This window comes from Chaetodon trifascialis, chromosome 4 (genome assembly GCF_039877785.1).
Source record: "Chaetodon trifascialis isolate fChaTrf1 chromosome 4, fChaTrf1.hap1, whole genome shotgun sequence".
Classification (NCBI taxonomy): Eukaryota; Metazoa; Chordata; class Actinopteri; order Chaetodontiformes; family Chaetodontidae; genus Chaetodon; species Chaetodon trifascialis.
In genome coordinates, this window is record NC_092059.1 from 15,982,381 (window position 1) to 16,009,649 (window position 27,269).

The following is a 27,269-nucleotide window of genomic DNA, read 5'->3' on the forward strand; positions in this document are numbered from 1 at the left end:
TCACACTTCCAGAAAGGTTAATAAACTTTCTCAAACCAAAGTTGATTTTATGCGCGGTGAGCAATGACAGAGGGAGAGTGGAACTCTTTTCTGAGGCCAGATAGCACTGTAGAAGTTTTCACTTCAGTATTCTGCAGCACTTTGAATGACCACAAGAACAATAACAAAAATGGGTGCAAAAATATCCCCACTGGACCTCACCTTTAACACAAACAAACATCTGGAAGAACCGCTGCCGCGTTGCAGCGTTGCCGCAGCCTATAGAGGCCTCCTCATTATCCAGCCATCCATTCAAAACAGTGTGTGTGTGTGTGTGTGTGTGTGTGTGTGTGTGTGTGTGTGTGTGTGTGTGTGTGTGTGTGTGTGTGTTGGGAGCGAATAGGAATAAGTGACTTGAAGTGCGTGCGGAGGGGTGGGGGGTTGGTTGTCTATGAAATAGAAAACTCAGAGAGAACATCATTTTCCTGGAGGTCGACGGGCCTCAAACCCCCCGCCCCCACAACCACTCCACCCGACATGCTGTCTCTGATCAATAAACCTCTATTTTCTCCCCCACACAAGGTTTCCCATTCAATACAGCTGCCACTGGCTTTAAAAACATAGAAGCATGATCCATTTATTATTGGCTGTTACTATGATCTATCTGCTCACCCCACCCTCACCACCACCCCACCTCTCTTTATGTTGCTGCCTACTGGGGAAAGGGGGGGCTCTTTATTTCCTGCCCATGCTGCTTATTGACAGGCCATCACTGAAGTCCATCAGTCATCACACACTGTATATGGATGCGGAGATATATGGCATATTGTTTGGAAGTGTATGCGATTCAGATGGTTTGCTTTAGGTTTATGCAGTCATCCTTTATTTGTTGAGCTTCTCCATTTCAGATGGTTTACTGTACATGTTGAACATTGCAGGGCAGACTGTAGAGAGAAAATACAGCAGCATAAGCAGCAAAGTTCGTCTCTGAAAATGTCGTATTTGGCTGACTCTTATTGAGGATGATGAACAATAGCAGCAGCAGGAAAAAACCTGCTCACACTGCAAGAGAAAGGTAGAAAAAGGTATATAGATTTTTTTTTTAACACTACAAATACATGACATCATGGTAACAACACAACATCTAAATGTATTTTCAAATTAACTTCAAACAAAGTGCCTTATGAAACATCTTACATCAAGACTCTTATTACCACTTGTCATTTCAAGTGTCTCCTATATGTCTTTCATTTACAGTTTACAACATATATCCATCTCTGTTGACCCCAAATCTGAATGTAGTCCATCTTGGTGTTTCTGGGCTACATGAAAATCAGTGTCAACAATAATAGTTTAGCTAACTTGAGCTAGAGAAAGTAGGTAGGATTTTAAGTTCTCTCTTTAGGTCTCTTTTTTTCAATCTATACACAACTACTTCCATCCATTTTTCTGTGTACAACACACTGCAACATGGGTGCTGTCCTCCTTTCAGAGCCAAACACTTTTGGCTGAAGACATGATCAGATGAGACGTCGTTTGACGTAATCAATTTTAAGTGTAATGAGAACTTTAAGAAGCTTAACTGTGAGGGGTTTCAAATTTTAGTTTTTAACTTAGTCCCCTTGGATTTGTTTGTATGTCAGACCTTTTTTTCTGCATTTGTCTGTTTTGTGCATGTGTCTCCTCATCTGTGTGTGTGAGAACGGCTCCATGTTTCAGGTTTGCATCCATGTCCATTCATTTGAATGTGCTCTGTGTCTCCATATTAAAACATATGAGTATGAACAATTCCCACACACACACACACACAGTCTTGCCAAACCCAAACTGGCTCACCATTTTCTCCAGAGGACGAAGCTGTCAGCTTCCTGGCCGCCACAGGCCCAACTCTACCTGACCGCTCCAACTGGAGGTCCTCATTAATGTGGTCCACAGCATGCCAACTTTTAATAGCTACACGCAACTGCACAACGTCAGATGATGGGGCCTGCTGCTGTACGTAAAAAATAATAATTAAGAGTGGCCACTGAAGCCGTCTCACCGCATTCTATAAATACCACACACGACTTTTCTGACTGTGTATTAGTGCCAACCTTCAATGACCTCATCTTATTTCCAACCCATGGTGTGCTCTGAAATGCTGATGCCATGGGAGAAGATGCAACAGCCAACCCGTCCATGCTGCGCCAGATGAAAAACGGAAGCACGGAGATTCTGTATTCATTTTTCACTCAAGAAAAGGAAAACAAGGAAATGTTAGTAATATTGATGAGGTCAGAGAAAGGTAGCAAACAAAAGAAAAAGAAACCCTATGACACACACTTACACGTCACCTAAAAACTTGCTTACCACAGGATGTTTTGGCGGGTCAGCGGAAAAGGACGAAGGCGACCATTTTGTCCAGATGATGAATGGGCTGGGCTGACAGGTCACTTCTCTCTCCCTCTCTCTTTTTCACTGTCTTTCCCTCATTCCCTCCGTCCTTTCCTCTTCCTCCTGCCTCTCCACCACCCCCTCTGACTCAAAGCCACAATTTGTTCCCTCCGACTGGGGGCCCGGAGACGGATTCCACCAGGTGACAGATTTATTGGCATCGGCACGAGGTAAAACGCCTCAAACCCTCAGTAACGCCCGAAGAACCACTGCCGGGGAGACGAGATTGAAGCGCCATTTATATCTGCTGGGGTCCCAGTAAAGGGCAGCTCCTATATATCTCCACAACAGGGGACTGCATTTCTCAGAAAATTGCTCTCACTTCCCAATCCAGCTGGAAGGCTAGAATTTTCTCATTCCTAAAAACATATCTGGATTTCTTTCTTGATGTTTCTTCACTTCTGGACAAATGAGTATATGAACCATATGTGTGAGATTTCCCCCTTGGGCCTAAAGGGGGGGAAAGCTGGGAGTCATTTTCACCATGGCCAACATACCTACCGCCCCATGTCAGGGAGCTGGCTGGAGGTTTGCAGTGACGGAGTTCACAGGTGTAACACCCCCCCCAACCTGCCACAAAACCACCTCATACAGGGACCATAATTAATCCAGGTCCAGGCCTCACCCAGAGACGCTTCAGACCAATGGGTGGTCCACAACGAAGTACACACAGATACACACATGCACATACTGTACTGTACTATATGTACATGGGGTGCAGCTTATACATGAAATGTACCACTTGTTTCCTCTCTGTCTGGTTCTCTAACACGCACACACACACACACACACACACACACACACACACACACACACACACACACACACACTTCTGCCTGCACTACTCTGAAAATATACAAAAGGCTTACTTGGCTGTTTTGGAACCCGCCAGACAGACTAGCAGGCCAGCTGCATGGCTGGCTGACTGGTGACTGACTCACTCATTAACCAGCTAACTGATTGGCTGACTGGTTGTATTACTGGTAGAATAACCTGGCTGGCTAACTGATTAATTGTACCACAAACTGAACGGCTGGCACATTGGTGAGTTGAGTGGCTGGATGTCAGATAGACTTGCCAAAACGTCAACTGACCAAGTGACTAAGACTGACTTACTGACTTACTGGATGGACAACTGTTGCATTAATTGGCTAACTAAGTGACAGACTGACTGACTTTGGATGTCTGGTAGACTTACTGGGTGGCTCATCAGCTGAGTGATTTTTACCTGTCAGCCAACTATCAAGCTTTTGTTATCTCCCTAAGCCATTGTCCATTTGGTTGAATGACTGAATCTTAATTGCTGGATTGGCTAATCAACAGACAGACAGGCTGTGAACTCAACGGCTGCCTCACCAACTGGCTGACTGACCAACTCTCTGGCTGACTAAATGATTCAGTGCAGAAGGGACCCCATCCAGCTAAAATGAACCCACATCTCAACTCTCCTTCTGTCCAAACTTCTGTCAGAAAACTTGCTGGCCAACCTCCTCTCTCCATTCCTCATGTCAGCTGAGACTGTAAAATGACTGCATTACTTTCAGGAGGGAAGGTAACATTTTTCATTTTAGGCATTTAGCTGACTGTCTTATCCAGAGTAAGTGGGTGAGGACTCAGGAAGATGATCAAAGACAGTTCAACGAGACATACAGTGTGGCTGTTGTGTGGACACAGTGACATTATAGGTATCAAACTGGTGATCTTTAGGTTAAAGGGGCTTCTAATGCTGCTATTAGCTGCTGCCAGACCAGAAAGCAGAAATAGGGAGAGAATTATATATCTTAGTATCATCTGGCATCTCTAAATGTGTGGATCTAGTCCAGAGAGTCGTTATCAAAATGACAAGTTTATTGTTTAGATCAGTGGCGTTGCTAGGGTCTCTTGGGGCTCCAAGCAAGAAATCCCTGGGGCCCCAAACCCACCCTTGCATGCCACAAAAATTTGGTTTTTGCACACATAAATGCACAATTTCTGGGACATTTGAGATGAATACTGAAAAAAACAGATTAGTGGTTCTCAAAGTGAGGTCCAGAGATCAACAGAGGTCCCTGAAAGCCCAGTCCTGTCAATAATCATTGTTGTAAATAAGTGGCCGGGGGCTCCAAGCAACTGCCTGGCTTGCCTGTCCACACGCCCCGCCCCTGGTTCATGTGACTACTGTTCTGCAAATGGCAGTATCTTTTTATTAATACAGAAAATTGTCACTTTTTTCAAATGGTTTCAACCAAATTGTTTCAAAAGGTGTTCAGAACAATTCTCTGAGGGAAGTAAAAGACTGAAGGGATTCTTTGATCGCCAAGAAGCTGGCTCCAAAAAAAAAAAGCGAAAAGGATGCAGTGTTTTTGAATATTTGGGAGTAACTTCTCGAGTGTTTATGTAAATCCATAAATACTGCATGTTTGCTCTGGGAGTTTTGCCTCCATATGAATGTGATGGCATTTTGTTTTGTGTGTGTTTGACAGCAAGTGTTTGATGCTATGAACAGTTGTCTTTATGCTTTTGTATCTGCCATAGTTACTCTTGCCGTTCATGAGTATGCCCCTGTTTTTCTATGTTTGCATAAGAAACCATTAAAAAGGAGTCTCTATTTAGTGTCAGGTGGCCTCAGTGGGAACACTCTTTATATTCTATTCCCCTAAGACACACGTTAGCAAATCTGTGATTTCCTTCTTGCACAATTGATCGTGCATTGTTGGAGGGAGCCTGAGAAGTAAGAATTTCATTGCCAATGACTGCTTCACTGTTGAAACTTGAAACAAGCTGTGGTAAAAACAAGCAACAAACAAATAGCCCCTTCATCATCAGTTGGGTCACAATTAGAGAATTACTTGATTTAAATCAAATTCTAAGTTAGAAAGCTTTCTTACATAATTTTAGAACTTGCTATTTGACAAGGGTTTCTGAATTTTGTCAAAAGGTGATTTAACTATGAGCACGACCATTCCTTTGATTATTTGGGGAAATTTGGGGATCTGATAATGCAAAAGGTGTTGAATTGGATAGAAATCTGATATGGTCTCACCAAAAAACATGTGGACGAAATAATATTTAAGTAAGTTATATGGATCTCCTGACTGCTGTGACTTTAACATTGTGTAACACTGTCATACAGGGGGTTAAAAAAAACATAATATTAGCAATTATGACAAGAGTTGTGACTTTTTCAATTAGATTTTGACAGAATTCTTACAACTCCATCCATCAGTGATGGATTATGCTTAATCAAAGTGTAACCCCCTTCCTCCATCATCCATGTGCCCATGTGACCTCTTGTTTCAGTTGTGGAGGATTAAAAGAAAAGAACGGAAGAGCATAAATTTCCAGAACCAAATTCCTTCAGTCAAAGAGAGGAACTGGCCATAGATAATGCTTCCTAGTGTCTCCATGACCAAACATTATGGCACAGTTAATGGTTAGGATATTTGTATTTACTCTCCATTAAGTCTAAGCACACGCAGTAACACACACACACACACACACACACACACACACACACACACACACACACACAAGCTGTCATAATGAACAAGTGACCTGCACATCACCCACTTCTTCAGCCTGTCACTTAGAGGTAAGCAAACACACAGACACACACGTCACCAAAAATTATACCTTCAGGCCTCCACAGAGAGGTAGGCAAACATACACACACAGACTAGAGTGGGGCTTTATCATTGGAGAACAATGCCCACCCCCACCCCCTTTTAAACCCATAAAGCAGCTCTCTCGGCCTCTTCACCTGCCTGACTTTATGGATCTCTGTACTGCAATTAGGCTTTATTAGCCATTCTCTGAATGACACAGCACAATAGTTGCCCTAATTGAATACCAACACATTGATTGGAGGTGTTAGCCCTTCAAACTCGGGAGCAGTGGAGGATTTAGGTCAGAAATGTTCACAAGAACGATGAATGTGCAGAGAGGACTCGTCTTGGTGGTGATTGCCAGAGCAATATGGTGGAAATCCTCCAGAAACAGTCTTCATAACGTATAAATCTTAAAATTCCAGCTTTGTGTTATACTGTATGCAGGGAAGGGACATTTGGCTAAATGATTATGTAAGCCCACTGATGGTCAGGTAGTGTGTTATGTGTTGCATTTACTTGGATTTTGTCAGATGATGCCACAATCATAAAATAGTGATTTGAGGAGGATCTGTCCCTCTTCTTACTACTATATATCACCTGTCATGCACATGCTAACTGAAAAAGAGGATAAGGAAGGAAGAGATTTAGCCATTTTTCTTTTGTTCCACAATGAAAATACTAGCATGGACAAAATCATTTTCACACAAAAACAGTGTTTTAAAAGTAAGACTTAGGCATAGTGTCAAAGTCAGAATCTAGTAATTCTGGAGGGATTTCGTCCTGTATAGGATTTCAAAAATATGCCAAATTTAGGATTTGAAAAGAAACTCCTGCTCAGACCCTAAAGGATAAACACAAAACCCAATATTATCCCACATGTTGATTTATACTAATTTTATAGCTATGCTAGAAGCAAAAGTGAATCTGAAAAATAAACTGTAAACTCTTGCTCATACAAATATTTTTTGCAAGGTTGCTAGTACACTCATGCTCAACACTCATACCTAAAATTTACAGTAAAATGTTACAAATAAAACTCATTAGTTTCTACATACAGTAGCTCTCATTGATGAGGAGGACTGCAACAGAAGTCGAGACTTTGCCTGATGCATAAAATATAAATGGGAAGCTATTGAAAATGACATCTTAATGTTATGCATGTTGGCAGAGGTGGACGTGTGTGTTTCTTAGATGGCCTTTTAGCTGTTCTGTGCCATTAGCGCAGTGGTGAATGGTATGGCAGGTTTGTAGAGAGGGACAGGGGTTGGATAAAGGGAGAAGGGAATGGTCCATTGAGTGTAGTTGTCCGTGTGTCTGTGTGTGTATATATGTATGTGTGTGTGTTTGTTGCCAAGGGTCAGCTAGAGGGGATACGATGTGTCTGTCACAACTGACCGCTCCGCGACCACAGACAACAGTCAACCAGCCACTACTATTTGAGTGAGTGTGAGTGTGCGTGTGTGTGTGTGTGTGTGTGTGTGTGTGTGTGTGTGTGTGTGTGTGTGTGTGTGTGTGTGTTACTGGCAGAGAGAGTAAAAGCAGTCCATCCTCTCACACACACTTTTTCACTATCCACACTGTTACAGCCAACCGCACACTGACCCCAGGGTCGACGTGTGTGTGTGTGTGTGTGTGTGTGTGTGTGTGTGTGTGTGTGTGTGTGTGTGTGTGTGTGTGTGTGTGTGTGTGTGTTTGTGTCTCAGACAGAAGAGTAAAGCTGTTAACAACCCACACAATCACCCAGGATTCACCTATATTAACAGTGATGTGAATAGAGAAGAGAGTGTATAGAGTCAGGTGTGTGTGTGTGTGTGTGTGTGTGTGTGTGTGTGTGTGTTTGTGTGCATAAGAGCACCTCTGTCATGAATGACCGCACACTCACCTGGTGCCTGAAACTGTCCCGGTGAGAAGATTTTGTCCTTGTTGTCTTCAAATCTTCAAGTCTGCATAGAGAATGTGAATGATGGGGTTGATGGAAAAATCATTTCAAAGATTCTCTGTTATATATCATTACTCTGATGCTTGTTCCATTACTATTCCATTAATATTTGGTGATAAAGTGATATAGTTTACTCCTGTGTGTACCCATTTTGCCTCAGCCTACTGCTAATTCAAGAGTCAGTGAATCTGTGTGTCCCCAGAATGGTTGTTGAAACTCTTTGCCTTATGATGCCTTACATTTAAGCAGCTGTTGTCGTGCCATTTCAATATTTTTGCAGGTACAGTGGTCAATAGTGTCTTAAAATGACATTTTATTTTCTCAGCGGAAGACAAGTTAGACTTCACTTTATGGCCTCGACACACCACGATTTCAAACTGCGAAATTTAGTGAAATCATTTCATTCTGATGGAATTGCTGCGATCAGAGGTCACTGTGCCGACCTTTGAGGGTGTAAGGTAGAGGAAGGAAACAAAACTATTAGCTGTTGCACCGTTCACTTTTATTTAACCTTCAGCATTGGAGTAAAAATGATCCTGGCTTGTGTTAAAATAAGTTTGTACGTTGCAAAAATTCAGTTACGTTCATATCTTACATTAGTCAGCATGGGTTTTGGTTTCACACAGGAAATGAACAGCAGCCTCCTGGCTAAAACTCCTCCATCAAAGACGACCTCCTCCCTGTGTGGACTTTGTCATTCTTTATACTACATCACATGACTTCCTCTTTTGCTTCCATCATAACTACTATAGAGCCTAGCAATAATGTAAGCATGGGTCGTAATGACCAACTTCCACAGAATGCCTATACTGCTGCGTTTTGGGGTAGTTCGGTCTGGATTACTGTGTGAACTTATTGTTCCATCAGCACCTGAACTAAGCTAATGAGCCAGCAAGCTTGCTAACTGACCATTAACAAGCTTGATAGTTTTATTTTCCCTCTTTAATAAGCTTTGATTGAACGAAACGTTGAAAATACAATGTAAACAGAACAGCAGTGAGAACATAGAGAGAAACTCTGGGAGTTATTGGACTGCTAGCTTGGCTGGGCTCGCTAGAAAACCATTGGTTAGCCCGCCAACTACAGCAGGAAAAGCGTGTTCAGCTGGTATGAATAGCTACGCAACAAGGGGAGTAAATAAAATGGACAGAAAGGAGGTGGAGATTAAAGGGCACACTGACACCCGAGTTCAATGTCAGAAAGGTGTGACAGGGGGCTTCAGATGCTGTCTAACCATCCGACAAGCTCTTCTGTTGGTGTATACTGGCACCTTAATGTGGCTTTTAGTCGTTTATTTTGTTGTTATTGATGATAGTCTCACCTGCACAATTAAAGCAAAGTCAGTTCTTTGTTAGATTCATACCATACCACCTGCAGTGTGTTCAGTAGGAAGTTGGGCTTCCCTGTAGGTCTTCAGAGCTGAAATTAGTGGAGACATTTAAAGCCTTCCAACAAACTATGACGTGTAGTTCAACCATATTGCATAGCCATGTGAGACAACAGCCAAAGAGGAAGATGGAATTAGACCATGTGTATGTTGAACATATGGGTTTATATTAAGAGGTGGACAAGGACACTACTGCTGATTAAAGAACACATTTTTAGAGTTTCCCCTCAAAGCTATTCATGGAGAAAAGCTAAGCAGTCAACACACGAATGTGAGGATTTGACAGAATGAAAACTGGAGACCACTTGAATCCCTGTTCAGTGTCACGCATGAGCACAGCCGGCCAGTTGCTGCAGCACTAGCTGTTTGAATCCCACACTAATATTTTTTCAGCTGGAAATTCAGGCTAATTCAATAAGTTAAATTCAGAAATGATATTGGACTTTGACTTGACAAAGACAATACTTGCATGTGGATAAAAAGTCAAACAGAACAGTGCTGTTCTTAGGAATTTATGTTTATATTGCCAACTGTGCATCATCAGGACAGTCCATGACAGCTGCTGTGGAGTAAAACGTCGCACTTAAACCTGCATGTTAGGAACTGCATGCTTGTCTGCGGAGAACAATGCCATAAGCTGAAATTCCTTCTACAGCTGTTTTTGACGTTCGCAGTCACCTCTGGGAACTTCAGCCTTAGAGCATGCAATCCTTTGAATTTCACCTGACGATGCTAACGCTAGTTCCTGTAAACAAACATCGACAGATGAGAGAGTGCAGGGAGCTGATAAGGTGTGTTATTATTCCAAGTTATTAATCCATGCACACATGACATCATAAACACAGACTCTACGCACACAAACATAAACACCATATTTCCACAGAGACCTCAGCCTGTGGTTGGTTTGGCGACACCTGACCGTGTTGGAGACCACTATTGTTCCTCCTGCTGGCTGTTGAAAACAGGAGTTTATATGAAGCAATGAACAATGACTGTTACATGACCTGTTAATGGATCTAGCAGTCACTCCCCGCTTGTGTGTGTTTGTGTAAGTGTGTGTGTTTGTGGGGTCATATACATGTATCTAAGTGTATGCCCACTATTCAATGAACCTTCTCATATATTAAGGAAAACCTATGGTCTTTAAAGTGGCACGACAGCTCTCGGATCCCAGCATGCATTCCTTTTACACAAGGGCATAACCTGAAATGGACCGTGGTGTCTGGTATTTGTATTGTGAAAAGGAAAATGCTTTCATATCCTCATTTTCCGATTTGACATTTTGGGTTCTGGCCTAATGCTCCTTTACAAATTCATTTACAGTCTGTCCAACGGTAGTTACTTCTGAATGGCCCACATTAAAGGAACAAGTAGAAAGAAAGTCAAGGGTCAATGCTGCAGCAGTCTGACAGTAGATATAACAATTACGCCTCTGTTCCTAAAGAAGTGCTTGGAAAAGATCCAAGAAGCAGGCAGATTAATTATCATTGTGGACATGCCGGACTTTGTGTATGAATGTGTGTGTGTGTGTGTGTGTGTGTGTGTGTGTGTGTGTGTGTGTGTGTGTGTGTGTGTGTGTGTGTGTGTGTGTGTGCGCGTGTGTGAGATGATGGAGATGTGGTTAGGTTGTGTGAGTCACACAGTTACCGCAGCATATATTTCTGGACATTCTCCGGGCATAATGTTTATACTACGATGAATTATATATGTGTGTGTGTGCTTTCTCACACTCTCAACCCCCTCTTATATTCCGTACAAGACCTTAATTGTTTCTTTGCCTTCTCTGATCGTTTAATCTTGTCTCGCATTGTCTTTCTACTCTTTATCTGACAGCCTAGTTTCAAACTTTGTAAAAATGCATTCAATGTCAAGAATGCAAAGGAAACACGAAAAGAACAACAAACAAATTCATTTTAATGGGAAGACAAAATTAGACAATGACCATCATTTGACATTGATAGAAGTGTTCACTCAGCCATGGTTACAGAGGAGCCCTACAAGTGGCAATTGATTTATTGAGTATGAAAGCATACATTTAATATGTTTACCAGGCTGATCTTCTCAGTTTAGGGTGTTAGCATGCTAACATTAGCTCATTATTCCATTTGAGGCTGATGGGAATGTCATTAGTTTTTCAGGTGTTGAATAATTGCAACCAGGTTTGGAAAACTGCGAACAAGAGGATGAACATGAATATTGGGTTGTATAATGTGGTCAGATCAAAAACAAAGGTTACTGTAAAAACAAGTTAGTGTGAGTTAGTGAGAGAAGTTGCCCGTGAGTCCACATTCTGCCCTGTGTGTGTTTAAGTAGTTTCAACTTCATGATCAATTTCATTTTTTTAAGAGATTGTGGTTTTAAATACATCTTAACTTCTTCTGACCGATTTTAATGACTCTTCAGGCTCTATTTTTGATTTCACCTCTGGCGTGGTGCAGGTATGATGCAAAGTCAGGTCTGCTTCGCCGATGGGGTGTGGCGGTGCAGACCTTGGTATTTTCGTGCACTGTGTTGCCGGCGCAACTATTCCCCCTTCTCATCTCAGTCCCACCCAGTGGCGCAACTTGGAAAGAGGGAGGGGAGAAGGCGTGGAGTGGGTTTGACACAGCCGAGTCCAATCACACCAGTTCCTCGCCTCACCTTTAAAAACGTTGCTGGTGAGGCGCATGGCAAGTTTCAAGGATGACTGAGCCCGCAGGAAAGTGTCCGATGCCCAAACTTCTCCCAGGAGGAGACTGACGTCTCTCATGTCTAAATATGAGGTCCTTAGATGGTAAATCCTCTGTGCTTTGTCGTCTCACAGGTTCCCATGGGCAGTGGCTTAATCTGCATTGTGGATTACAGCTACGTCTCCTGCCTTGGCCCTGCCTGACATCCACTGCAACTGCTACTACTGTTATTACATCCACTGTCACTGTTACTGTGACTGCATGTCTGTCTGTCTGTCTCTCTCTGTCTGTCTGTCCCACTCTCTCTCTCTTGCTCTCCCTCTCTAACCCAACCGGTCGAGGCAGATGGCGCCCACCCAGAGCCTGGTTCTGCCTGAGGTTTCTGCTTGTTAAAAGGAAGTTTTTCCTCGCCACTGTCGTCAAGTGCTTGCTCATTGTTGGAATTGTTGGGTCTCTGTAGATAAAAGAGCTTGGCCTGTACCAGCTCTATATGGAAAGTGTCCTGAGACAACTTTTGTTGTGATTTGGCACTATACGAATTGAATTGAATTGAATTGAATTGAATTGAATTGAATTGAATTGAATTGAATTGAAGTGAAGTGAAGTGAAGTGAAGTGAAGTGAAGTGAAGTGAAGTGAAGTGAATTGAATTGAATTGAATTGAATACCAACACAAAAAATGTTAGGAAAGGCCAGCAGCCAAAACAGCTTCATTGCACTGTGGGCACGATTCTTTAGTCTAAAACACAATTCTTCCAAAAGATATCCGCTGATCTGGTGTTTTAATGCTGGATGTGCAGAGTCTCCCATGAGTGTTCAAATGGATGGAGATCTGGTGTCTGTGTCGTCTTTTATTTATACTTCAGACCATTCAGTGACCTTTGTGTCCTGTATGAAAACATGTTCGTTCATTACGTTCCTCCACTCATTCATTCAGGTTCCTGTTTTAATTAGTCACCTATTCCTCAGCCAGTCTTCCTCCAAATTTTGCCCATATGGAACAATTCAGCACCTTGTGATTTACTGTTAGATTCAAACTTCAAACCCTCTAATCTTAAAATCTAAAAGTGTTTTAGTTGCCCAACACTGATCATATTTGACCATAATTTATTTGCCATACCATGAACTTTCCCTGACCTTTGCCATGCATAATGTAGTTGCCACACACAAATGTTGTAGAAAAGAGCATTTTAAAAAAATAAAATAAAGTAAAAGTTGGCACTGGAGGTAAAAAAACATTATCTGGGCTTTTGCATCACATCAGCATTCTTATCTTCTGATTGGTGTTCAGCACAGCTAGAAAAATCCCTCAGCATTTATTGCACTCCATCTGCATCTCCTCCGTCCCCATGTTGGACACATCAGTGGTCTTTGAGCCTATAGCAGCTCCCTCTGTCCTCCCCTTTTATTCTACCCCTCCCCCACCATCCCTCATCCTTCTGTCAGAGATGTTAGTGGGACATTTGGCTCTGTCCAGATCTTCTTCTTTCATCCTCTTCTCCTCTCCCCTCCTTCTGTCAGAAACATTAACAGGGTAGTCCTCTGCTCCCTCCCTCCCTCACTCACTTCCCTCTCTCCTTCCACTTTTTCTTTGCCACCCAGGGTACCATCCCTCACTCTGGTGTGATTGACACTTTATCAGACATGTGGAAGTGCCAAGCCTTGACCTGTTCTATGTCACAGTAGCCCATAGCATTTTTATTAACCTCTTATGTCCTGCCTGCACCGCTCCATTTACCAACATTACAGCTGCTACGTGGAGCATATGTTATAGACGAATTAATTAGTATGCCTCTCTGTAAGCACCATAGAAAAATAGACTAAAAGACATTATTTACATTATATGCATGCTGTATGAGTATGTTGTCTGGCTTTATAAGAATAAGAAGATCAATATGTTGCCCATTCCACAATCAACCACTGTCCACAATTCCACAATTCCACAATTGAAATTAGAATTACAGTTGTTTGTTTGGCACACGCTTTTATCCAAAGTGACGTACATATGAATTCACACACCAATGACACACGGGTTAAGTATCTTGCCAAAGGATACTTCGGCATGTGGACTGCCGAGGCTGGAGATCAAACCACCAACTTCCTCATTGGTGGACGACCGCTGTACCTCCTGATCCACAACCACCCAACGCATAGAAGCTAAATTTTACTTTTGAGTGGAAGAACAGCCCCGTCTTTCTGTTCAGCATGGGCTTATCTTCTCAGTGATATTCTCATTTGTGTGCCTTGGCGATTGGGTTTTCAAAATGTAAATGACTGCGATCGGCTGGCGACCGGTCCAGGGTGTACCCTGCCTCTCACCCGTTGACAGCTGAGATAGGCTCCGGCCCCCCCCGCGACCCCGAAAGGGATAAGCGGCATAGAAAATGGATGGATGGAAAATGTAAATGAAACACATTCAGTAGGATCTTAAAAAATTTTGCCTGGTTCTGCAGTGTTTGTGTGGAAACTTCTTGTACTGTATATCTGAGTTTCTGTGAGCACAAAGATGCCAGTCAAGTCTGACAGTACTCTGACTACATGCTTGTCATTTAGATATTTATATCCCTGTTTTTTTCTTTTGTAGGGGAATAAATCATTAAAATGTGTATGCACGTGTGCACTCCGGCTCACCTCACTTTTATGTTTTCTCAGCCATTTGACATGGAGATAACCGAACCCCACAGACAACATCAGCGCCTACACTTAAGGCTGTCACCAGCAAACTTGCAACACTGAAACCTCTTTACACAAACACACGCTCTTTTGTTCAGTCAGAAGGGACAGTTTTTGTTTGATCCCTTGAGAGGTTTATCTCCTAAGCCCAAATGTCAACACTTGTTGTTGACAGACTCAGTTTCCTCCAATAATCTAGTGACCGTCTACATCCTCAGACCTGGAGGCCAGCAGGTAACAGCAGTTGACCTGGGCCACAATAGAAAGTCAAAGGGATACAAGATATACTGAGGAGTGTGATGATCAGAAACGAGGCAGCGGTGTCATGCAGAAATTATGGCCACACTTTGAAAATGCACTTTTTTTTCTATTCCATTTTGACCATCTGTCCACACAAAAGCAATTTTCTCAACCTAACACCAAGCTTTGTGAAAATGCTCTTTAGAATAGATGTCAATGCCAGCACAGACCAGAGCCAGCAAGTTTTTATTGAGACTAACTTTATTTAGTTAGGTGTTCCTGGTTAAAAGAAAAAGAAAAGTACAGAGGCCCCTTAGTAAGAGTTTTACATTTAGCCTACTCGTTAGAGGTCAGGTAGTCCATAAAATAATCCCAGCTTCCTATAGCCACAGGTCCCTTGCCCCTTATTCTTATAAACATAATGTCACATGATGCTGTTTCACTCATCAAAGCTTTCCACTCATTAAATGTTGGGATAGTAGGTGCCTTCCAATAGCTCAGAATAATTCTGGCAGCTGAGGTTGTCCCAACCATCAGAACTGAATGAACACTTTTGATCAGTTTTGGAGTTTCTGTTTTATCTCCCAAAAGGCATAAACGTGGAGATACTGGCAGGGATATTCCTACCCATGCCTCGAAGAATTTAACTACACTTTGCCAAAATGGGTGGACCATAGGACATTCCCATATGAGATGTATGAATGTGCCCACCTCTGTCTTGCATTTCCGGCATGTGTTGGTACTTATTAGTCCTACTCTGAAAAGCCTACATGGTGTCCAGTAGTACTGGTGTAGAATTTTATATTGAATGAATTTACTCCTGGGCTGCACGGTGGCGCAGCAGGTAGTGCGGGTGCCTCACAGCAAGAAGGTTGCCGGTTCGATCCCCGGGTCAGGCGGGGCCTTTCTGTGTGAAGTTTGCATGTTCTTCCCGTGCATGCGTGGGTTCTCTCCGGGTACTCCGGCTTCCTCCCACAGACCAAAAACATGCTCATTAGGTTAATTGATGACTCTAAATTGTCCGTAGGTGTGAGTGTGAGTGTGAATGTTTGTCTGTCTTTGCATGTGGCCCTGCAATCGGCTGGCGACCGGTTCAGGGTGTACCCCGCCTCTCGCCCATTGTAGCTGGGATAGGCTCCAGCCCCCTGCAACCCCGAAAGGGATAGGCGGTATAGATAATGGATGGATGGATGGAATTTACTCCTAACCCAGAAAGCAAAAATCCATTGAATCAACATTGAGATATGGTCATGGCTTAAAATTGAATCAACATTGATGTCAGACATTGAAAGTAACATTGAAAGCGCTCGTTATGATCAACATTGAAATAATGTTGAATTTTCAATCAGTCTAAACATTGATTCAATATTTATTCAACTACATCATTTTCAACATTGAAACAATGTAGAATTGTCAATTAATCTGAACATAGAATCAATATTGATTCATTTATAAATGCATTGGAATTACATTGATTCTACATTGCAACAGTGTTATTAATTAAAGGACCATTACAGCACTTTTCAGCCTTCATCTGTAGGTTTTCAGCCTTCATCTGTGACAAGGCAAATTGCATGAAGCATACACGATTTGAAGCGTCATTTTGCTGGGCGACGCGATGCGCGGCGCGATGGACGCGTTGGCCGCGAAAATCGCTCTCATTGCGTCACCCCATCGCGCCATCGCTTCATCGCTCGAGTTGAAATTATTGAACTATTGCGGCGGATTCGCGTGAAGACGCGCCGCGGCAGCCTATCAGCGTTGAAATCGTCATCGACGTGCTGACGTATGGACGTGGTCGACGAGAGAATGAAATGGCGGAAGAAATGTTGTTGTTGGGCGGGCTTGTCGCGCCACGCGATGACGCCGCAAGGGGTTTTTGTACCAGTGTCAAAACTGGAGCGTCTGGCGCGACTCGATTTCATTTGAGGCGCGATTTGAGGCGTTTGGTGGGAACGTAGCCTTAGCCTGGCAGGGGGCAAGTAAAGTCTGGTGGCCTGCCAGGCTTATAATACACTGGGGGAAACCCTGAACCCTCAGCGTAGCCTCTGCACACGGACACACTAGCGTTAGCTAGCGTTACCTAGAATGCTAGCACTAGCTAATGCTAACAACGCTAATAAGCTACAACCTCACGGTAATAATTCACAAAGTTGACATGCTGGTGAAAATACATTGTGTTCTCATTAGGACTTACCAGTTTGTCTTCTTTTGTCACTCGAAGGTAATAAAAGCCGCTAAAAGCTGCCAACCGCTGCCAACTGTTGACTGGTTTGAACTGGTTTGGTCTCAGGAGAGAGCAAGTCTCGTGGGCGGGGGCACAGGTGCACAGCCACAGCATGCCATACATTGAAACCATGTCTATTTAATGTTGACATTTCAACATTGAAAACCCAGCATCTATACAATGCTGATTCAACAACATTTTTTCAAATGTTGAAATGGTAGCTCTAATTAAATATTGAATAAACATAGATTTTTCAACTTCAACCAAAAATAACCAATTTCACCAAAATTCAACGTTGAATCACTGTATTTTGCTATCTGGGAATGTCCTTAATATATTTACCATTGTCAGTTACAATCTGTTTCCATGTATCTTCATCAATCTGACAGTCAAGGTCTCTCTGCCAAATTATCCTCAAATTATCACATGAACTGCTGGAGACAGCAGCCACAGGTGCTATATTGGAAGAGTTTAACCACATTTAATGTAAGAGCCTTCGTAGGTTATCAGTTGAAGATCGACCTTTTATAAAGCCCGCTTGGTCTGTATGTATGATGTATGGTAGAACTGTTTCAAGCCGTAGGGCCAATACTTTGGCCAATATTTTACTGTCTACATTAACAAGGCTAATTGGTCTGAAATTGGCAGGGTCTGTATGATCCCTACCTTTTTTAGGAATCGGTGAGATAAGTGCGTCATTCATAGATGGCAGGAGTGAGCCAGTCTGAAAAGCCTCTTCATATACATTTGTTAGTAGTGGAGCAATTATGTCTACATACTCTTTATAGTATTCTACAGGAAACCTGTCAGTTCCAGGCGATTTCCCTGATTTAATAGACTGAATGGCATTTCTTACCTCTCCTCATCTCACTGGTTTATCTAAGAAGGCTACCTGTTCAGGTGAAAGGTTTGGAAGATTTATGTTCATAAAAATCATATTGCCTCTAACATAAGCTTTGATGCTTCCCAGACCATTGCTACTCTGTCTGTGCTACCCATATTGATCTCAAAAAATGATGACAAATCTGCTGCAAGTTCCAAATTAAATACTTCATCATGCAGCAGGGAGGTGTTCATTCTCCATCTACCTCGTCCAATTCTCTGAGTGTATGTTAATACATAGTTCAACAGGTGCACGGTCTGAAAGGGACTTAGCATTAATATTGCTGTCAATAACAGAATTTATCCGGTTTTGGGATATCACAATAATGTCTAATCGTGAGTAGTACCTGTGGCAGTGGGAGTAAAAGGAATATTCTTGTTTCTTTGGGTTAACCAATCGCCATACATCAATCAGACCATTGTCTTCCATCAGTGTATGAATGGCAGCTCTATCTTTAGGTGTTGGTATTTGGGTTCCTTCCTGAAAATTTGCTTTTATCAAGTACACCATCTAGAACCTGATTGAAATCTCCTGCCATAATCACTTGTCCTTGTGCATTCCCCAATATGCTATTAACCTCATGAAAAAAAGATGGATCTTCTCTATTGGGGGCATAGATATTGCAGAGTGTTAACTGCATGCCATTTATGATGGTTTCAAGACATATAATTCTTCCATTAGCATCCCTAAATTCCTTTATCATTGAGAATCAGCTTCTTATGTACCAGAATAAGAACTCCATTTTTCTTACTGGAAAAGGACCTCTAAAAAAACTTGCCCTACTACTACTACTACTACTTGCCCTAATTTTTTAGCCTCATCGTCCTTAAGATGCGTTTCTTGAATAAATGCTAAATCAGCTTGTTTATGTTCGAGATATAAAAGCACCATTTTCCGTTTCATCAGATTCCCACAACCATTAATATTCCAGGACACAACCTTAACATTATTTGCCATTCATGTAAAGAAAATATGTAAGTATGGGCATTAAACTGCCATCCCATTTTATCTGACCTTCTTGTACCAATATTATATTCAGAGCCTTGTGTACCAGTGCTAAGTATAATGAGATTATCTGAAATTTTCAAATGAACAAACAAGACCCTTGATCTGTGATTTAATTTATGTTGTCAGACAACTATAAAATGGTGATTTGATCAATGATCAAAGAAGTTACTGTCCGCCTCACTTAATGAGTAACATGCATGACCCACAGTAGAACAATTAATTTATAGTTGTACAGTTGTTGTATCACAGAAACAGAAGGATTTGTCCCTGGGGATAAATTAAATTCTGTTTTTGGTTCTACTGCAGCACAATAAAAGGGGTCACAGAGAGCAGGAAGCAACAGAGGTTTGACCAAGTGAGTCTGTGGCTCAGCAGAGTAACTGGGCTGTATTTCTGTCCCATACTTTACCACCTGAAGGCTTTAACGCAAAATGTTAGCAGTTATCAAACAGAATGAGAGAACCAGGAAGGCGGACAAAATAATAAGAAAATAATAAAAGCTAATAAAATGTACTCAACACTGTAGTTTCCCGGAATGTTTAAGCATTGTTCATGTAAGTTTTTGCTTTGTTCGGTTTTTACATGCAACAATCTTCACTGTCGTGAGCCTTCCAGCAGTGGCAGGCAGCTGCTTTCAGCAAAAAGGCTTCGATAAACTACCTGCTCAGCACCAAACAGCAGGCAGACACAATGAACTTGGTAGAGCATTAGCATCTTAAGAGCCAAATATCTCCTTTAGGAGCTGGTGGAGGGTAAAACAGAGCTAAAAAGGAGAGTGACCGTTGGACTTCCTTTTGTCAGGTTAACTTCATAAGGTGACACAGTGTCAGTGTCTTGTTTACAGCATGTTGTGGTTAATGCAGTTTTAAGTTTTTCATTTTGCTTTATTATAGACATTTAGTTCACTGTATCTAAGATAGGGTATTATACTTTCTGCTCACCACTTTCATCAGTATCTACTTCTTACAGTTTAAAGTGAAGTACTCTTTTTCTTGGGTCTTGTTTATATCAGTCACACCATGCTGTTTGTGTCACTCCACCACCTTCTTTGTTTTGCTTTGTGAGTCATAGCTCCGTATGCTGGCTCCTGCAGTATTTTTAGAGCCAGTGACTGTTTACATTAGATCTCCAATACAGAAAGCAGCGGTAGGTAGGGGGAGAGGTGTGTATGCGTGTGTTTGTATCTCTGTTTGTGTGTGAAGGGGGTAGGGGTGGAGGGGTGATTTCCTGGTTATGAATAGCAAGTGCTTGTTGATTATAATTTAATGATGTTGGTGTGTGTGTTACAATTTCAACACTATTGTTGTGTGATCAGCACACATCACTCACACATGCAGACATACAGTCATTCATGAGCACAATCATACACGCACACACTCATAATAGACATGCATGCTCAGACCTGCATGCAAACACACCAGCATGGAAATCCTTTACTGTACATATCCCATATACCAGGCATCCACATGGTGATGTACAAACATACAACCTGCAACACACACACATAACTTGCCACACACACAAAAAAAAAAACAATGCACAGCTGCTCCTCATTACATGAGAGACAATGATTTTTACACTTTAATCGCTCACTGCATGTGAACATTTATTTCATAGCCAACAAAGTTGTTGCTGAAAGGGTACTCAGTGTGTGTGTGTGTGTGTGTGTGTGTGTGTGTGTGTGTGTGTGTGTGTGTGTGTGTGTGTGTGTGCACACATCAGATAAATCCAAACTTGGAGGTGAAACGTGGCACAGGATTAGTCCAAAGTTTGAGTCATGGTGTCAGCATGACTTCACTTCTCTTTTGATGTGACTTTCACCGCCTCAATCTGCAAACTGTCTCCAATGCAATAAGCTCCTGAATCTCTCTCTCTCTCCCTCTCTCTCTCTCTCTCTCTCTCTCTCTCTCTCTCTCTCTGTCTGTCTTTTAGCCTCTGTGAAACACTTCAGTTCGCTGTTTGCTTGTCTGTTGTCTGTCTTTTCGTGTTCAAACCTACTGACCTGTCTTTTACCCTTTCCGTCTTCCTCTTTGTCCCTCATTACATTTAATCACAGCACTCTCTCTCTCTCTCTCTCTCTCTCTCTCTCTCTCTCTCCATACAGGTTAATCATTCCAGCAGTGCTATCTTGCCAGAGAAGACCTTATCAGTCTCTCTGTGTCATTTTATAACCTAAACACCCCCCCAGCCCCCCCCCCCCCCCCCCAGCCTCCTGGCCCTATTTGTCCTCTCCCCTTGTCATCCTCTGACTCCACCCCCTACTGGCTGCAAGTTACCCAGCTTCAGCCAATCACAGCCTAAGATTAAGAGTATGGTTGCTGATTGGTGGAAGCTCCTGCAGCCTGTCAACATAGTGGTTGATGTGCTGGTCACCAAATGATGATGAAAAAGAATCTGCATCTGTGCGTTTATATGAAGGGAGGCTAGGTGAAATAAACCGGAGGAGAATTCGATTCGTTTCAAAATAAAAGTTCACAGCAAGTTTAGTTTATTTAATTTGAGTGTATTTTCTTTTCCATTTCTAATGTATTGCATCCCACTTGTTTGACCCTTTGCTGAATCCAGGTGAATGTGAGAAGGAAATTATTCAACAGGGGTGAAATAAATGGGATATTTCTGGTAAGGAGACATTGAAGAAACAGTGGAAACAGTGTGTGTGTGTGTGTGTGTGTGTGTGTGTGTGTGTGTGTGTGTGTGTGTGTGTGTGTGTGTGTGTGTGTGTGTGTGTGTGTGTTGGGAGTGGTAAGGATGATGTTAGTTCCACGGTGGACCTGGTGAGCTTGTTCTGTGGAGTGCTGACCATATATGTCCTTTCATGTAAACTATAGCTGCAGTTACAGCTGATGCTGTATTTTCAGAACAAAGCACTTGTTAACCGAAACATTTGTTTCTATTGGATTTATAAAGCCTTATATCCAATGTTGTCTTAGTCATATAAAGTTTTAGAGGGCAAATTTTACTTCAGCGGTTGAAATAACATCTGGCTCACACATGAGGATATTTGAAAAGAGGATGAAAAGCTAACACGAGTGTTAGTGTGACTTTAGAGTCTCCTGGTGATAATGTGGTATAATTTCACTTGATCACCAAAGCTCCAGGATGTGTTCTGCACATAATAAAGTATATTTATGTGTAACTGCATTTTAAGTGATGCTGTGCAAGTGAAATGCAACAGGTCAGTGTGTGTCTGTTTTCAGACCAGGCCTGTGGTTTTACACTTTTATTCTGCCAGCTTTCTTTTTTTCTCTGTCTTTTTTTTTTTTTTTTTTTTTTGGCCGTGTTTGTGCTGCTTTTCAATAAAGGTTTAGAGGACTGGGCGGGTTGTACTGGGTGAGTAGCCCGACAAATAGGGAGAGAAAATTATTAAAATTTTTCTAAAGGTTTCTCTCGGAAATTAAATGCTGTGCTTACAAATGCTAGGCAAAATAAAAAAGGACAGTAAGTGCGTTAAGGAAATCATTTAAATAATGTAATGAACACAAAAGTCTAATAGAAAAAAAATTGTTTTATTTTAGGATCTGTGGGTTTATATTCCCCTGATGTGCTCGGTGGTGCATTTTCTTCCTCTATTACTAAAATATTATCTTACAGGTTGATATTAAATTAAAATGTGTATTTCTCTGGGGTCATTTTGTTATTTTTAACTACTGGACACGACTGCGTGTCCACGTGTGCGTGTGTATCTGTAGCTCGCCCTCTGCGACCCTTCAGGTGTGTCTGGCGGTCTGCCCCGTGACTTGTCTGTGTCTCCCCGTGCTCGTGCTCACTGGCTCAGACCGAAGATGAGGATACATGGTGTTTAATTGAACTGGAATAAGGGTGCGTGTTGAAGCGCGTGGAGAGGGGGCTTTATGGGGACGCAGACGCATAAGTATTATCATTTCATCTTTGTGTATTTCACTTGGAATAGGCTAAATAGCCCGAGTCTGACGTCAGATCACTAATTGATCCCTGCTCAGCCAATTACTGATAATAATTCAGAGGCGAAGGTATAATTTATTGCGTAAGGGGGATGATTTGATACGAAAAATAAAGGCCGTTTTAAGCCTGAGGCCGGCGATGCTCACGTTTTCACAAAACCGAACAAACAAACCCAAAAGCCACCAAAGCTACAGAGATTATTTTACATCTTTTAATTCATATGGGTCTGATACAGAATTCACTGCGTCCTTCATCTGCATTTAAAATGGGATAGCCCTGTTAGAAAGAAAGAAAGAAAGAAAGAAAGAAAGAAAGAAAGAAAGAAAGAAAGAAAGAAAGAAAGAAAGAAAGAAAGATTCTTACATTGTATTTGACCATGTTTTATGACTTTTTAATGATCATGGGGGAAAGTCACTACCGGTTCCGTTGGAAACATAATTTTAAAAATTGATTATTTAGGTTAACTAAACAGTACAATAAAATGGATACAACAGACAGACTGTTTAAAGATGGGGGGGAAACAACAACTTAACAGTATAGACGCGTGTGTGCCCGCGTTCGTGTGCGTTCGTGTGAGGCATTACGCTCCTGTTAGAACACGCTCCAGCCCACATACCTTGCGCGCTGCCTCCGCGCTCCGTGTGCTCATGGGGAGTCTGCTCTCACATGCAGTTGCCTCACCTAGCTTGATTTCCTTGTTCTCTCGCCGCTTTTAAAGTCCATCATTAACGCGATTAATCAGCTGAGATTTTGGAGAGATGGAACTGGAGGTTTTGAGGCGATGTTTCCCGGTCTCCTCGCCTGATTGGACCTGGGAAAGATGATGTCAGACGACCGCATGCGCCCCGGATTGGAGAGAGCGGAGTAAACAAAGCCGCGAGGAGGAGGAGAGGTCTCCACATCTCCAGACAGTCCGACAGACACACCGAATCCGTCTTTACGCACAGGAGAGGGCGGCCCCGGCGGCGCGTACACGTCTGCTAAAGGCTGAAAGTAAAACTAACAGCCGCACTTTAACGGGTGACGCGCTAAAAAGACTTTTGGAAAAGCTAAAAGGAAACTTACCATCGTCTTCTAACTCGGACGCTGTGCAGTTTTCTCGTTTGAGTAAGAGACTGATTCCCAAACTCAGCGCGCAACTGTTCGAAAAGTGGGCTGTCGAAGGAATCACTCGCGTGAGTTCTGCGTTCTTATCGCTGTTCGTCGCGCAAATGCAATTATGAGAAATTAAATGAGTGAAGTCAAATCAGAGCAGACGCGCACCGGCTGTGCAGCCCGGCCGTTGGGAGACAGAATCGTTTGAATCAGGCTTCACATTCAGAGCATTTCCCGATAACTGGAAGACAGAGAGAGACAGAAATAGAGAAATTAAGAGCTATAAAGCTATTTGGGACACTCTGAGGCGTGTTTGTGGGAACGTCTGTCTCTCACGTCCAGGTGTCCCGCCGAGCGGTGCGGAGTCTCCAGCTCAGGCCGGCAGCGCTGACATGCTGCCCAAAGTCGAGACTGATTCCCTGGGACTCTCTCGATCGTATGGGGAACAGGGGCACATGCCAAGGAATATGCAAGGTAAGAGCTGTCATTCCATTTCCACCTCTTAAAACTGCAATGTAGATTCATACGCGTCCACTTCAGTCGATTTACGGGACGTTAACGGACTGAAAGTCCTCGGCGCGTGTCTCAATGTCACCAAAAGTTTTGAACACGCTTATACCCGACATACTTCTGCGGAGAGCGCAGGCTAATGACCGATAAGTGTCAATGTAAGCTATTAATGACTGATGAACGTGTAAAACCATTAGAATGCCATTAGTTTAGAGAGAGCTTTGAATTTCCACCGTTATGGTATTACGGTAAGTTTCCGTTACTTTCTCTCAATCTTTACTCTGACCTTATAATTAGAAAGTATGATTGCAGATCAAACTTGGAAACACTTCTGTAAGGTTTGGCTCGCGATCAAACGGTGATTGTACCCAGTTGTCAGTCACGCCTGAAGTGTGCGGGCGCCCGGTGCGTAAAAGCGGTGAGACGGAGCAGAGGAGACCTGTCTGTGTACTGACGAGCAGAACTGATGCGTGATTTAGTCTGTATCCAAAGAGCAGTTAAGACAGAGCTGTTGATAATTTATCAGAAAGGGGGGAAAAAAGATGTAGAGTATAATTGTAGAGATTTCATTTCGTTATTGACCACGGGACAGTAAACTTTAGGGCACGAAGTCTTTTAATTCAGCTCTGATTTATACTTTATGGACATTGTAAAATGGTTGCAATTCTGTGAAAAATAAATCTAAATTAATTTAGATTTTGTTATGTTCTTAACTAATTTCTCCTTTGTAATTTCTAAAATGTTGGCCTAAAAATGAAATGCAATTTCAAAAGCAGGTTGAACTAAATTATAAAGGGAAGCCAAATGTCGCTTTTGTGATGCTGTATTTATACATGTACATTTGACCATTTTTCCATCTCACTAATGATGTCAAGATTTCGAGAATAATCACTTTAAATCTTTGAATGTGTGAAATTAGGTTTCTAAACTGCGTCGCTATGACCGAGAAAAAAAGTTTTCACATTTAGTAAAATTCCCTGTGGCATAACATTAAAATTATCTTTTTTTATGTACCGATTTAAATCTGTTTAATTTAAAGAAGGACTGACTCTCTCGTCAAGATGAAATCACGAATCCCCCCTCCGCCCCCCCCCCCCCCCCCCCCATTCCCCTGATGCCATTTCACAGCAGTATAAGCGGACAATCAATTAGCCCGGTCCTGGTTTATGACACGCTGATAACATATACTCAAGACAAGGGCTGGCTTGTTAGAAAGCCTGTTATCTACTTTTACGCATGGCTAAAACAAGGTAGCTCGGACTGGAAAGCTTTTCTCTCAGACTCATCGGTATTTTTGACAAATATTATAGCTTTTTTTTTTTTTTTTTTTTGGAAATTGCATGCATGAGCAAGTGGCCGTCGAGGTGAGATCAACCAGGTGAGAGACTTTGCGGACCGGTGTGTTTCCGCACCTTCTACAGCAGTGGAACCAGCACACGCTCTGTTTGCGCAAACCTCCGCTTGTTTATGAAGCAGGCATGCAATCCCCCAGCATGTTGACACCAAAAAAAGTATGTTTATCTTTTGAAATGCAGACATAATGCATCTCCTGATGCTGTTTTAATTTCTCACAAAGTCAGCACGTGGTCTTCAGCATAGCAGCAGCATAGAGACTGTGCAATTTTAATACGTGGATAAAACCCTGAAAGACAAATATTCTTCATTTGTGGCGTTAATTTAGAACTAGAGGTGCTAATTTGATTATTATTTTAAATCTACCACCGTTTCATTCGCTGCATAACCGCAACCAATGCTTCGTGAATGTTTATTTCCTTTCTGAAAATGTATCTGCAGCTGTCCTGCGTCATGAGAACAGGCCTTTCAGATCCTCTCCTTTATGCGCTCGAAAGCAAGAGAATTTTCGGAAATGGAGTTTGCTTTGAGCTCCTGTGGAAAAAAAAACCGGCAGCTCAGTGGAACTTGTTGCTTCAGCTGGAATATGCAGCGCGGATCCCAGCAGGGCAATGCGCTAACAAACTAGAAATCATGTCTAATTAAAAGGTCAGATGAGCAGATGAGAGGATTTTGAAGCAGAGCAGTATCAGCCTGTATGTCAAGGCCTTTGAAGGGGTCCAGTTGACAAAATATTACCACTTTTACAGCCACATCCACTGAGGTTTTCCTGTTTGATCCTGGCTGCTATTTTATGATTAGAACCATAAATGCTTTTGTAACTGTTGTAAATGTCAGCCTGACTGTTTGCTTAGCGCTGTCACACACAGTCTTATCAATGCAAGTATGTCTAATTCGCAAGCCAAGGGAGGGCTGCAAATACATCGCAATAATATCCGACGTGTTTAGAATATTGATTCCTAGATCTTGATAAAATGAAATGGAGAAAATATGCAAATGATGTGAAATTCCACTGTTTTTTAAGTAGATTTTAAATTGCAGTAATTTGTGTGTTTGTTTACTCTTCATTCTTAATGAAGCTGCGCTGGAAACAAGAGAAATGTTCATATTCAGCGCTTGTAAAATGCACTAGTTTTTCCAGCGCACGCAGAAAGTCCCATAAAACGTTGCATCTGCTTGTGCGCCACTCAAACACATTAGAAAAAAGAAAAAGAAATTAAAGCAATTTGTTTCGGAGCATTGCGAGTTATTCTTCGAGAGGGAAAAATGCTGTTGGTTGAAGTTGGTTTTGGATGTTTTTCTCTTCGTCTGCAGAGATAAGGGCTTCTCTGTGTGTCTTCATTTGTCTGTGGGCGGTAACATTTTC

At 42.2% G+C, this 27,269-nt stretch overlaps 1 protein-coding gene across 1 annotated transcript in view; it reads left to right on the top strand.

Moving 5' to 3' along the window:
• The first annotated feature begins 23,821 nt into the window (after nucleotides 1-23,821).
• The window catches only part of nr5a2 (nuclear receptor subfamily 5, group A, member 2), a 69,452-nt gene continuing 66,004 nt past the window's right edge, over nucleotides 23,822-27,269 (top strand). Inside the window, exon 1 of the mRNA XM_070961502.1 lies at nucleotides 23,822-24,514. Within this exon, the coding sequence (XP_070817603.1) occupies nucleotides 24,433-24,514 (82 nt within the window). The 5' untranslated portion in view covers nucleotides 23,822-24,432. The remainder of the gene's footprint in view (nucleotides 24,515-27,269) is intronic.